Raw genomic sequence first — 14,432 nt, forward strand, 5'->3', positions numbered from 1 at the left:
AAAATGTGAGCCTCATACATAAACTCACATACAACTCTATTATACTCAATTCAATTTTTAATACTAAATTCTTTCAGCTATTCATTACTTTTTCACATTTTTTTTTCATAATTCAATAATACAATCATTACAACCCAATTAAAATCAGAACTTAACTCAACTCAACTCTAAAACCAAACACACTATTTGTATTTACAAAAAAGAGTAATCTTCATTTATTCATTAATAATAGGGTAAATTATACTGGTGGTCCAAAAAGTTTTAATAATGTATTAGGTTGGTTCAAAATTTTTTTTTTTGCTACTTGATGGTACAAAATGTTTCAAAGTTGTAACATGATAGTACAAACCGTTATCTTGCCATTGATGTCGTCATCTCGCCATTAACATGGATGGACCTTTAAGTTAATTAAAGAAACATTTTATACCATTATGTTACATTTGTAAAATATTTTGGACCATTAAGTGACAACTTCAAAAGAGTTTGAACCATCATGTAATGTTCCACCAACTCCTAAAAACATATCAGAGCCACGTGTTGGCCACGTTTGGGCCACGTCAGCTTCGTTTGACGGCGTCAATGGTGAGATAACGGTTTGTATTATCATGTTACAACTTTAAAACATTTTATACCATCAAGTAACAAAAAACAATTTTTAGACCAACATAATACATTATTAAAACTTTTTGAATCTTATACTTAATAATAATAAAAGGTAATCTTCATTTGGAAGTCGATATAGTCCTTCCTATGGCAAGTTTTTCTTTCGTGTAAGACTTACTTCAGAAAGGTCTAAAGTGTAATTACATCAAAAGTAATTGTATTCCCTCACACAGAGTTTGATTTTCTCTATTATTAGTTTATAATCTAAACGCAATTCGAATAGTCTGTAGCCATAAATGCATCCATACGGATTGCCGTGATTTACTAATTTGAAAATCACATATCGATCTGTGCCTCCATGGTGGCATTGGACGCAGAAGTCGTTGCTATTCTCGGCCTTCAACCTTCATTTTTCGATCAAAGACAGACAGCTCAGATTATCCCGTATGTTATCCAGAAGACCCGACCAGCAATGATTCTTGCGATTTGCTTAGATGTTCAGTAAACCCGAACAGGGAATACGTCACGATCTGCACGAATCAAAAGGAAGATGCAGGAACAACATTTTACATTCTACACCCAAATATAAAATGTACTCTTACATTGCATCTGGAAGAAACATCTAAGGAATTGCGAAGCACAAAAAGAAAAGACATAATTTATACAAAATACATAATTACGCCAAGATTTGGCGCTTCATTCGCAATGCTACTATGAAGAGGAAAAGAAAAAAAAAATGCTGCAGACGCGCTCCATTTGCTCATCGAATAAGATAAATGGTGCTTTTATATCCGCATATACATGTGATCTGTGGCTTATATTATTCATACCTGCAGGTCGAGAACCGAGTAGTTGCAGAAGTGATATTGACAATCTGAATACTACGGCTTCCATTTTTCTTCGTCTTCTAAACTCATCAGCCAATGACCTTCTACAATTTAACGTTGAGAGGAGTGCTTCCTGCAGGATGAATCCGCTATTGCTGCCAATTTCAGGATCCACTCAACACAAATAATCAGCTTCTTCAAGCGTCCCCTTCCCTTGGTTCTCCGTCTTCCTCCTGGCGTGATAGTGTATTGAGCTGTTGTTGCAACTGTGACATTTCCGGGTTCTTATTAGTGCAGAGCATCAAAATTCAATTTTATTTCATTTGATTCCAGAAATAAGGTGAGGTCAATAGGGAGACGTACAATTGTACGTGGGAGCAGCAGGTAATGGAAATGAGAGTTTATTTCCAAGAAACAATCAAAGTAACAGCTGATGAGGTAGAATCTAAAGTAACTGACCTGCATGTATTTCAATTTTTCTGCATTCAATTCATACGTCAAATTCATCATCCTGTAAATATACCAAGGTGAGAGGGAATCAGTAGAATGACAATTTTTATTGCTGCTATGAAGGTTTCGACATATCGACTAGCAGATCCATAATGCTGATGACCGACCTTGCTTGAAGTTCAGAGACTTTGATCAGCAGTAACCGCTCCCTCTGAGAAGCTGCTGAGTCGGCCTGTTGAATGAGCACCATATTACGTGTCATAGATATTTATTCACTTTACAAGTACCTCTTCATTAACTGAGATCTAACTTACATCCCTTACAATAAAAAATAATTCAACATTATATGACCCCCATAAAATTTCATTTGACATCCTCGGGTATTCTCCTCAAAGGATAGTTGTGATATTTAGTCATTTGAATCAACCTTAGTGAAAGAAAGAGATAAGGAAGATTGAAACCACAGCAAAATTCCCTTTGATGGAAACATTAAAAAAGAAAAAAAATCATGCAGTAATTAACCGTTTCTAAAAATCCATGAAGGTCAGGAATATCAAAATGAAACATGGGATTAAATTTCTTTGGGTAAAAAAAGAGCTGTGAAATCAACAATATATAACTGGCCCCAAAGAAGAGCCGTGACATCAACATGTATGATTGCCCATAACAAAACTGGTCCTTCGTAATGAAACAAGGAATGGGCAGAGGGTGGGACTGAGAAAATATACATACAATTCCATTGTTCTCTAAAGTGCGAGGCAGAGGCGGTAATTTTCCATTTTGACTGCCTGAAACGAGAATCATCGATTATTTTAGCAACTTGTTCAATAGTTGTCACGAAACCAACTGCAGAAAAGAAAATGATATGAGTTCACTTTACATCGAAGGCAGAAAGTAAGTTCACTCACCATCTGCATCATTCGTTTGCAAGTTATTCAACAGAGTTGCAATTAGTTCCTGTCATGGAAAACACAATGCCAAGCAATTATGAGAACCTTTCAGCTCCAAATGAAGTCGTTTACAAGCTGCTTTGCAGGTTCCAAGTACCTGCTGAAGTGATGTTTGCTGGAAAAGGTTCTGAAGGTGAGGCATTATAGCAGATGAAGGCAAACTGGCATTGCTGTACTCCTTTATAGGGGGGTTCGCAGGCTGTTAAAGAGAGAAAGTAGTCTTTATCATTGTTATAGGATAGAGAAGTAGACTAATCAAACAGTGCAGTGGTGAACCATTAAATATGAATATTCTAAGCCCAAAAAAATCACATTCACATGGAAATCGAACAAAATAGTGTGACATTGCTTTGACGTAGTGACTGAGTATTCAAAGTCTGGACATGCCACGCTTCAAGTCTACAGCATAAAAATGTAGTATAGGTGTATATGAAACCCAATTAAAGATGATTAAGTTAAGAAATAAGGCCATTTATTTTAGCTCTTTGTCTCGTGGTGAAAGGCACTTCTTTATTAAATTCTCAAACACTTGAGGTCACAGTGCAGTTTTGTGTTACATAGACTAGTTTCTATAGTTCAAGCTAAAAGAACAGGAGTCAACGAACCATTTGCTTGGGTTCGAATACCCATTCCCCTACACTAGCGGACTTTCTCAAAGGCGATCCCTGCAAAAGACAGGACAAATGGACAAGTTAGAAAACTTTCCTAGATAGAAAGTTGATATAAATTAATCATTACTTCTCAAGTACCTGGGAATGCCGTGGAACTGAATTTAATGGGATATCCTAAGACACATACAGTCGATCAGAAAGAGTGATAAAATTCGTAAGTGGACTGTTGCAATAAAGCAATACCTTTACAAGATCTAAATTTTCAGATGTTACGGAAAATCGCCCTTTGATCTGAACCAGGTTGGTTTTTGACTTTTCATCCAGGCAATCTCTAAATCCTATTACAAGTGAGAAGTAGATCACAGATGACATATCAAAATAAGCTTGTTGTGAGTCACAATCAATGCAAAATTGAAGAGGCATATCAGCATAACACAATTACCTCCAGAAGATTTTATAGGAGCAGATAAACTATTTGCAGAAGCCCTATTTGGAAGCATCAAAGGACCACTAAAGCTTGGTGCTCTCCGCGCGTCACATTTTAGTTTTTCATTTGTTGGCATATTTTCGATCTCCCCCCTGAGAAAATTGAATAACAGCAGTTGAAAATCTTTCATATTTAATAATAAAAGGAGACATTCTGCAAATGAAAATGCACAAAAGGTTTTTATCTTACTTCCACTCATACTTCTGGAGAGTGCCCATGAACAGAAAAACAATTATAAGTGATAGCTCTAAAGTTACAACTGCAAGTCTAAATAAAAACAAATTGCTATCAGGCATTCATCGGGTAAATTTTTAACTGGGGAAAATTATATCGGCATTTGGTTTATATTCAACATACCAAAAATCAGTTTTGGAATGATAGTTGATATCTCATGGTCCATAGGCAACCCAAAACCAAAAGGAATGTAAAAGATCAGGGACAATCTCAGAGCCAGCCCATAGAGACTTAAAGGTGACCATGACAAAGCCTTTAAAAACATGAACAGGATGGCGCCATCCTCTCAAGCAAAATGCTTGAAAGCATAATCAAGCTCTGCATAATATCTAGAAATGGCCACTAGGCAACTTTATCTAGATGATTCATTATAAAAGATACTTATCATAAATCTTAGACCAAGATAATGCATATAAGGGTAATAAGCACATGATAATAAGATCATTGCATTGCTCTGCATCTTTATACAGCCACCTAGTAAAATAATATTAATAAATGTATGTGGGAACTATCAGAGGCTCACTACCTTTCAGATGGTGAATGACCGAGCACAGCATTTGGCGTGAGTGGGCCACTCTGACTTTGGCGACGACTTGTTGTTTGAGGTTTAAATTTGGGTTGCCTGTCTTTTTCTAGTACTGGTGGCACAATATCATTGCTTATACCATTCTTTTTCCGACTAAGTTTTTCTTGGCCACTGAACTCCACCATTTCACTTTCTGGAATTTTTCCTTTCCTATTTGAGCTCCCAGAAGAAGGAAATTCATCTACACTTATATTGCCTTGGCTTTCAGCTGGACGTATGTCATCATCACCTGTGCTTGATTGATCTGCATCCTGCTTAATTAGATACATAACTTATCAACTAATTTACTTGGGATGTTTTCAAGATGTAAGCTAAGGACAAGAATTTCAAGAAACAAAATCTGGCAATACCTAGCTTCATCATTACAGCATTAAACATTTCTCTAGGATAAATATAGAAGGAATAGAGAATCCGATGACCTTATTGCTGATAGATGCCTTGTTGGACTCATCTTCTTCCTTTCCCTCTTGAATATCATCATCATCTCTTAGCTAACCAATTTGAGGTCAAAGCAAGAAAGAAGCAAATGAATTCAATTTAAGACATCCTATCAAAAGACTAATTATTAACAGCAGGAGAGAGGTGGAGGGTCACAGGAAACAAAGCATACCAGTAATGCTTGGGCTTTTAGATCCTCAATATCGAAATTCCAGGCACTGACTCCCCTCTGGTACTCACTCTGAAAGAGGTAGTACAAAGAGCACAGCAGTCAAATTTACGCTTAGAATTGTAGAGTTACAAATGTTCAGAATTTGAGGCTAGTACCTTGCAGCATAATGTTATTGATCACTGTTTTAACATTTCAATAAAAATAATAGGTACTCATAAATTAGCCAAGCAATTCAACACCTGACTTATTTAATCTGATAAAGGATATACTACAGGAAGTGTGCTGGAAATGTTTTCAGTACATAAAGAAAAATTGGTTATAACCTCATACCACATAGTTGGTTTAAAATCAGAAATTTACAGTTGGAAGCCTAAGTCATGTCCTACAAAAAGATTATTCTTTTCTTATTGATCTTTCAAAATCCTCACCAGCAAAGATTACAGTATCTCTTGGACCCTGGGCCAGCAGCATCATAGTATAGTGACAATAGATGTGCATCACCTATTTATTTATCTAAAAAAGATGAATCAGTGGGCAGTATGTTACATCAAGGTTGGTAACTGGTAACCTATGATTGCAAGCAAAGATATCGGCAAATATAAGCTTCATGTGCATGCATAAAGATCCATTGCAGGGATGCAACAGGGATCAGAAGCTATAAAAAGCAACAGATTTGCTCATGTATTGGAAGGTTCTCAGAATATCAATTTTTTGTTTTCTCAATGAAACTACCAATCTAGATTTCTAGAATGTAAAAGGACTATAAATTTAAACTGTGGAAGACAAAAAATGTTGACACTCAAGGTGTAAAGGGACTACAGTTTTTCAAGAAAAGAATAAAAATCATGTAAAGCTCCAACCTGGGATAATGCTTCCTCCTCTGCAGATGGCATTTTCTTTAGGGCCAACTGCGCAGCATCCTTAAGCTGGATGGCTTTCACACGTTGCCAGAGTGGTGGTAGGTCGGTAAATAATTTCTTCACAGAAAGCTCTGGAGGTTTCGCATTCTTGAAAAAGGAGTGTTTTAACAACTTCTCAACAGTTGGCCTCTTCGCCTGATCTTTCACAAGGCACATGGCTATCATTTCTTTGAAAAGCTGATGACAACTGGAAAACCTCCAATTAGAATATTTCTTCAACGCAATCAAACATACAATCGCAACATCAATTATTTTCTAGCTTTGATGATATGGGATACAAGATGGAGTAAAATTACAGGAACTCTAATTACAGGAACTCTAAACTATAAGGGAACCAGAGAAATTGCAGGCTGCAGTGCCTTAACTGCAGCAGCCAGAAAGAAGTACCGATACCTTTGAGAACTTTTTGTCTCGATCATAATCAAGTCCAGGAGGTGCATTTTGTATGGTCATCAGGAGAACCTATAAGCAGCAAAACATTCACATGTTAGAAACCGCTCCACACTCTTCATTCATATAAATGCACAGCCACACATACCTTCATAGGGGGGTATTTAGAAAAGGGTGCATGACCATGTGCTAATTCCAGCGCCGTAATACCAAACGACCAAATATCAGCTCTGCAGTGGCATAATGCAATAAGTAATCAAATAAGAGGCAAGGCGAATCTAGCCAATTAAATTCTACAATTAAGGGACCCTTGGCAATTTTGGACCAAATGAGGTTGGCAGCTGAAATACTTAAAATTAATAGTATAAAAAAAAATTAAGTTTAGAAAAGGACCATTCAAAGTAATCAACCAAAAATCTAACAAAAGCATGTTTGTCACCAGTTTATTACTGCCACATGATACCCAACCATCATAAGACGCATGTCACGAAAAACCAAGTGGAGTAGACAATAAAATCTAACTTCACTAAAGCATCATTCATTGATCACAAAAGGTGTCATCCTGGGGTACCACAAAAACTTTACATACTCTATGCACAGGATGGCAGTTTTGGTGGGAAATAAATGTTTGGCTGAAGGGACAAAATAACACCTAAAAGGCCAAGACATTAGGCCAAGCTCATAAAAAGTCAACAAGCACGTGTAATAAACTTCATATAAAAAAAGAAGAAAATTTTACTCATCAAGGAAGAAATATATCATTCTACAAACTGCATCCTGCTGAAAATAATACTTATGCCTAAACAATAATAAAAATCTCTTTTTTCCCTTAAAAAAGAACTCACTTGGAATTATATCCACTTCCAGGCTGCAAAACCTCTGGTGCCATCCTTCAATGTGTACATAGAAATAATAAATTATAAAAGCACATTACAAGGGATAAAACATGTCCAGAACAATTTACAAACTTAGGCCTAGTAAAAGAATAGCCTACCAGCAGGGAGTACCAACAAAGGTATTTCTAGACCGTTGGCGGTCTCCCGTATCAAACATGCAGGCTGAAACACCAAAATCAGCCAGCTTTACCACCCCATTACTATCAAGCAGTATGTTTCCAGCCTGCAAATTCAGAAGTTAAACCTCTAAGTCACTTTTGTACACTGAGATTTAAGATATATATTGAAGCTTACCAACATCTTCAACGATATTCAATTTATATACAACTAACCTTGACATCTCGATGAATATGCCCTTGCCGGTGAAGATATTCTAGAGCCTTCAGAGTTTCTTTAAGAATTGAACAAATTGCAGGCTCCTCAAACCCATCAGGGTACGCAATCTTCATAAGGTGTAAACAAGAACCCTCTGCCATAAATGGCATGATGACCCATAAATTGTGATCAACCACAAATGAGCAGTATGCCCTTATAACATTTGGATGATCTATTAGAGACATTGTTTGAGCCTCCCTACGAATATCATCCTGCAATATATTGGGACAAATACCAAAAAACAATTACTGCATGAACGGAATTTTATGAAAACTATTTATTTATGCATAGAAAAGATCCCCTTTTCTTTATATCCTCATCAAGTATAAAAATTTCAAAGACACCATAATAAGAAATGGAAATTCAGGACAACAATAGTTTTACTTAATTTGAAGGAAGAGTTGGCATCCTTCTAAAATTGAATCACCAAACACCGAAAAGGCAAAGAAAATCGTCTGCCGGAGACATTGTTTAAGAGTTCACCCTCCAAACTCCAAGAACATCTCCCACTATCCGATATAAAATCTAAAATCCCATAAATTTATAAGTACCCGATTTTAGCTGGACAACACAAGCTCAGTCCTCACGAGTCAAACTACAGATGTGTGAATTCATGAAAAGAAATCAAACCCGAAATAACCGGACCATAGCTGTACGGACAAGAAACATCTAAATTAAAGCCTGCAACCACTCAAAGGTAGATTCTCAAGCTAGCTAAACCCCACCAGCCCCAAACAAAGAAAGCTCAGCCCTACTTGAAAGCAGCTCCAGAACATCAAACCATAGCAGAAAACCATGTGGGGCACTCACCAGATGGCTGTTGCAGCGATCGAGATCCAAGCACTTGACGGCAACAACTTCATTGAAAGGGATATAAATCGCTCTGTACACGGTGGCGCTGGCGCCATACCCGACCTCCTCCAGGAGCTTGTAATCGCCGGGATTTGCGGAGTAAGTCTTCGTACTGCCTCCCATCCTTCCCATAACAACCCTAAGCAGCAAACCCGGAGTCCGCCGATCAGGGCGAGCAGCTGGAGGGGACGAAGCAGCGGAGACTGCGATAAGACTGCGGGAGTCGGGTGGGGGGATGGAGTTATTTTGGGGTTAGTGAAATGGATCCGTTGACTGCCATTGGAAGCGATACAGAAAGGGCGAGAGAGAGAGAAGCCTGTTTGGCTCGGTGAGGAAGAGAGAGAGAGGAGAGGCAGGTGAGGGTGCTGACGTGTCCGATGTTGTCTGTGTTTGGGATCTTGACACGTGGATGAGGCATTGTACGGTGGCGGACGGGCCCCGCAGTCGCCAACGGTTCTTGGGACATTGTAAGAATCGGTTTAGTTAGCCTGAGATGCGATTAATCTTTGGTAGGTTTTGAATCACTCAGATAAAAATTTTCTGAAATAACGAAAAAATAAGATAAGATAAGATATTAAAATTGGACAGAGTATTGAATAATAACCGTAAAACGGTAAATTAAATTGTCATATAATAAGATTAATTTTTCAGAACATGAAGTCATGTTCGTCAAAGAATTTCATGAAAAATAAAGTTAAGCTTTTAGAATAACCCTACATATTAACCTCAAGTTCTTGCAAAGAGAATATGCTTAAATTCTTAATAATCTTATGCAGTCGATCAGCCAAGTCATGACATGACGAGTAATCCATAATTCATAATATCAAATAAATCATTTTCAGCTTTGGTAAATTTTCCAAAGGAATAGTCATAGTAATCGTCATCTATTCCGGCAAATGAGATTTTTTTAGGTATATTCATAACTTGGAACTTGAAACAAGTGTTTAACCAGTCAGCAGATTTTAGTGGACTATATCTTCAAAGCTTCTAATAATAAGTATCCAACCGTCAAAAAAAAGTTGACCGCCTATCAATCTCATTTGTCTATTATAGACGGAACTTACTAATCGCGCAGGTGGATCCTGAATCAACACGTGATGTCGGAATCGACGTGTGAGGTTATGCACCACTTTCACGGACTATGCTGATTAAAAGAAGTACAGATATCGACCGTATGAAGACCAATGTAGTGCGGATATATACATCCAATAAGTATTAAGGAACACTTGACATTGTTTATGGAACTCTAGGTTGGTTTGCCTTATCAATGCAATAGCATGATTAGACCCCTCGACTGTTGAAGCATGTGATTTGCTCTCTGTCTTTGCTCTATACTTTTGGACCCCTCTAATCATGTTCTCACCTCCACACCCCTTCTCGTTGTCGCGATTGATCGATATCGCATCTCTCACTTTCGTTGTCTAGCGATCACCAAACTATTTTTCCAGATGGGAGAGGGACAAAAACCTCACAAACATCAGTCACAGACTTGCGACGTGACAGGGTACAGCCGGAATCGATCCGATTTCGATGTCTCGTCTTGCGTGAGGAAGAACGGAAGTGCCACTCTGGGCCTGAAATTCTTAGCTGTGCATCGGTGAAACCGGCCCAATACTGACAATGAAGGAATGGTCAGGCCCAATGGTATATCTTTATGGTTAAAGCCCATTGATAAATCTGGCCCAATGAAAGTCCAGTCTTGCACGAGGGCAATCCTTTTGAACGATTAATTGTTTCTTGCTTAGATGTACTACCATCGAGTATTACTACCAACTTAATTGTGAATAAGAAAACTTGTGTAAATTAAAAACACGAAATTATGCATTAATATAGTCTTACTTGCTGATCAACCTTCTATGAGCACCCCCGTTTCGTAGAGGAAATTATGAATTTACGATCCATAATTGGCAGTCAGATAAAAAAGTTTAGAATCATTTTTCTTAGGAAATTTTAGAGTTCAAGTGTTGAACCATTCGATGTCCCTTTAAAACTATTGGATCTCGAGAAATAAGATATGCTTTCCGAGTGGAATCAATGATTTCGGAGTCCTTAACGGTTCAACACACTTGAACCGAACCATTTTTCAATGTTTTTAAGCCACATTTCTAATCCCTCTCTCTGTGTCATCCCTGTCCCTTTTTTTTTTCCCCTTTTCCTTTTTAAGTAAACTGTCATTTAGATCCCTCAATCTTACTAGAGATTTTGCGTCTAGTTTGCAGCATTTCGATCCCTGTGGTGAAAGACTGTCCCCGACGCTATCTGGCTGTCAAAATAATATTGCAAGCCAACAAATTCATAAATTTCGTTTTTTTTGGACAAATTTAAACGAGATGTTTGATGATATATTCTTTCAAGTAGTTAAATTAATGTAGTATAGTGAAATGAGGATATCTTCGTCAGAAAGGACATGCACTTTTATCACAAACTTTAGGCAGATAGACCTGTCCATTTTGTGCTGTCAAAGAGCACTTTGTGGCATGATGTAGTGGAAGATCTTTGGAATAATTATTTTATATATACGACCCGATGGTCTTTTTCCTTTTTTTTTTTTTTAAGTGTGCACTTGTTAGTTAGTGTTTGGAAATTCGATATGTCTCCACTGATGTAGGGTCAAACTAAATAGATCTATAGAGCGGTAAATTATGAAGCTTTTCATATGTGAATTTTTTCTATCTATATTTACAACTTGAATTCGAAGCCCCTATCAAAAGGAAAGTGAGGCACTAAACAACCCAATCAAACCACAGCGGTTGACCTCATGGTATTTATATATTCATAACTCTTCTCCCACTATTGCTAGCTGCCCTTTTTCAAGGGTTCAATGTGCATGCATGTTGGATAAAGTTGCTCAAAGTCGCCTACTGTTCTTAGCTAAATTTTTATCGGTGTGTATCATGAATTGCCCCCTAACTAATTTAATTCGAATCGGATGGTCTCATTAAGTGGTAAAAAACTCTCATAATTAAGAACTTTTTTCATTTATATTCAAACTCGAGATCTTACTTAAAGGAAATAAGCGTCGAACCGCTTGAACCGACATTTATTAGCCTCTAGCTAGACTTTTACAAGAGAGTCAGACATGTAATCCCTTTACCGGCTAAAGTAAAATATTTTCACTTTCTATAAATAACAAGAGCATGTATAGTGTAGGTAATCCATCGAGTTTGTAACTGATTTTCAGCTACGCAAAGACATCAAAGAAGCACAAGCGTGCTAACTTTTGGCATATGCTTTTGAGAGTTATATATATATATATATATATATATATAGAAGTATGTAGGCAACCAAATCATTGACACTAATAAGAATCTTGCCAAGAAAAGAAATTAATAAACGTCTCAAACCAAGAAAGAGAGCTTAGTGGTGAAAAGGAGAGCGTAGAGTAGTGATTACCTGAAAATGAAGAAGTTTTGAGCTCATTTCCCGCCGATAAAATTCCCATATTCTTTATTAGCTTTTAAAATTCTTGTATTAGATTCATGGGAAATCTTACATGTAATGGGGTATACCATGTAATAATATTACAAGTTAATAAGAATTCTTCAATATTTATTGAATTTTAGAAATATCACAAAAAATCTATTATTAATAAAAATAGAATTTTAGAAATATTACAATGCCATGTGGTATATTCGTTGCACATAATATACCTTCTCATATTCATGAGCATTCTTTATAATCGGAGAAAAAATATCTACGCTTTAAAATAAGATACTCAAAACAATTTTCCAACTCATTTCATATAGTTTGGCAATTCGACAAGGGCTTGTGTATCAGTAAGTTTCTTCTAATAAGTAGATCAAGCACTTTATATGTATCACATCTTTCCTATTTACATTGATTGGTTCTTACAATCGCCTAAAAAGTCTAAAACCAAGACTCCATATAGAGAAGCAAACTGTGCCATTCCTAATGTATAATACACGAGTCCGCATCACCTAGTTGATGTGCTTTTAGAAGCAACTTGCTGAACATATACAGTAATTTTTTTTTCTTGGTAACAAATGAGGCTTCAGGGGATAGATTAGGAAAGGAAAAGAAAAGAACATGAAAATCCCACAAGTGAGAATCAAATTCAAATCCGACACTTTTTAATCTCTAATTAGAGATGATATTATTGCATCAAACTCCTTTTTTCTGGCATATATAGTACTTAACGATGTAAACAGTGGTGTAGATATTATCCTTCTTTTCCCACCTGGAATGTCTCCGTCTCAAAATGAAATTGGCCCTCCCCGACTTAGCAAATGAAGGGGCTAGCTGGAAAAGACAGCAAAGAATCTAAAAATAATATATATATATATATATATATATATATACATACACACACACACACACATCATTATCTCCGTCAATGCTCCTACCTTATATAAATAAATAAATGTTTCAAATTCGCCTCCATTCGATTATCGCTAGGCGGTCACAGTGTCACCAACATGATGATAAATATCTTAATATAAGGAGGGTAGGTTTTACCCTAGTGCTACAACCCGTTGCGACCCCAATGATCTTCTAAGCCAGTAAATTTTTTGAAAAATCTTGTGAATGAAAAAACTTCACGCCGAGATAACTTTGTTCCCTAATGCATTGACTCAACTTGAATTGAATAAGTCAGGATTAACTGAACTTTTGAACATTAGGATATGTCATACATAAATAAATGTTTTGAGAAGTCATGTATGGAGAGAAGGTAGAATTAGGCCATTCATGGGGCTCTATATAGAAGCAATCTTTAGGTCATGATCATAGATTTTTGCCTACCCCAATAATGCTTCTAATTTATCTAAGTACAAGTTGCTTCGAGGGGAAAAAAAAAGAATCCAAGTGCCAGTTGCACCTAAATGCGTATACTAAGTAAGAACATCAATCAATATGTGAGTTAGTTCAAGTGATTGACATATTTTCTCTTTAATTGAAGTCTTGGATTCGATTTTAACGAATAGAGCAAATCCAAGATTGGAAAGAATTTTATTACTTTATTTAGTGGGCTGAAATGGCTTGAACTTGAATTTAATTTGGATATATTAAATTTATGAATAACAGAAAGAAAATGTCTGGCAATTTAATTCGTCTAGTAAGAAAATTTTAGATGATCTTACTTCAAATGATGTAGTGAGGAATAATCAATAAAAATACTTTAATGAAGAATAATTATGATAATTATCCGAGTGATTAACACTAAATTCTTAGTTTCATGCATTTAATTGGTGCTTCCTCGCGTCATGTGACAAGGTAGGATCACACAATAACTTCTCTCATCTTCTTCCTTTTGAATCATAATTACACGCTATGACATGGAAGGTAACTTTTCATGCAATAATTTGGAGGTTCCGAAAAACAACTAGAGATCTAAATAATTATCTTTCAATAATAATAATAATAAAACTATAGAGCTCTAAATAATCTCTCAAATTGTACAGAAACATCCTTCTTTATTATATATATCTTCTCTTTTCTAATTTATAAGACTTGAAAATCCTTTTATTTCACTTTCTATGGCCAAAATTGCTTATACCATATATAATTTAACTCATATTAGAAGCATTAAATTGAGACTATCATGATAATTTTCTAATAATGACTCCCCCATCTTTTTATTTTGTCATCTTCGATTATTACGTTGGAATTTTTTGGCTTGTAT

At 36.3% G+C, this 14,432-nt stretch overlaps 1 protein-coding gene across 3 annotated transcripts; it reads right to left on the reverse strand.

The window, feature by feature from the left end:
* Window positions 1-745: 745 nt before the first annotated feature.
* Window positions 746-9,111, reverse strand: LOC116214753 (serine/threonine-protein kinase BLUS1). Of its 3 annotated transcripts, XR_004158332.1 has the most exons (21): window positions 8,750-9,110; window positions 7,897-8,151; window positions 7,663-7,787; window positions 7,514-7,558; window positions 6,817-6,898; window positions 6,672-6,740; window positions 6,219-6,455; window positions 5,359-5,427; window positions 5,168-5,239; window positions 4,689-4,999; window positions 3,884-4,020; window positions 3,685-3,779; window positions 3,580-3,615; window positions 3,436-3,495; window positions 2,928-3,029; window positions 2,789-2,837; window positions 2,613-2,668; window positions 2,048-2,112; window positions 1,890-1,941; window positions 1,434-1,696; window positions 746-1,133 (listed from the first exon to the last, which is right to left on the reverse strand). XR_004158332.1 is itself a non-coding variant. In XM_031550201.1 (20 exons), the coding sequence occupies exons 1-20, from the start codon at window positions 8,921-8,923 to the stop codon at window positions 1,628-1,630; spliced, it is 2,160 nt and encodes a 719-aa protein (XP_031406061.1). In that variant the 5' UTR covers window positions 8,924-9,110; the 3' UTR covers window positions 1,155-1,627. The 3 variants fall into 3 exon arrangements, 2 of the variants coding, with proteins under 2 accessions (XP_031406061.1, XP_031406072.1); XM_031550201.1 differs by lacking the exon at window positions 746-1,133 and having other exon boundaries at window positions 1,155-1,696; XM_031550212.1 differs by lacking the exons at window positions 746-1,133; window positions 3,580-3,615 and having other exon boundaries at window positions 1,155-1,696; window positions 8,750-9,111.
* Window positions 9,112-14,432: the final 5,321 nt, after the last annotated feature.

The sequence above is a fragment of the Punica granatum genome, chromosome 1 (assembly GCF_007655135.1).
Source record: "Punica granatum isolate Tunisia-2019 chromosome 1, ASM765513v2, whole genome shotgun sequence".
In the NCBI taxonomy this organism is placed as follows: domain Eukaryota; kingdom Viridiplantae; phylum Streptophyta; class Magnoliopsida; order Myrtales; family Lythraceae; genus Punica; species Punica granatum.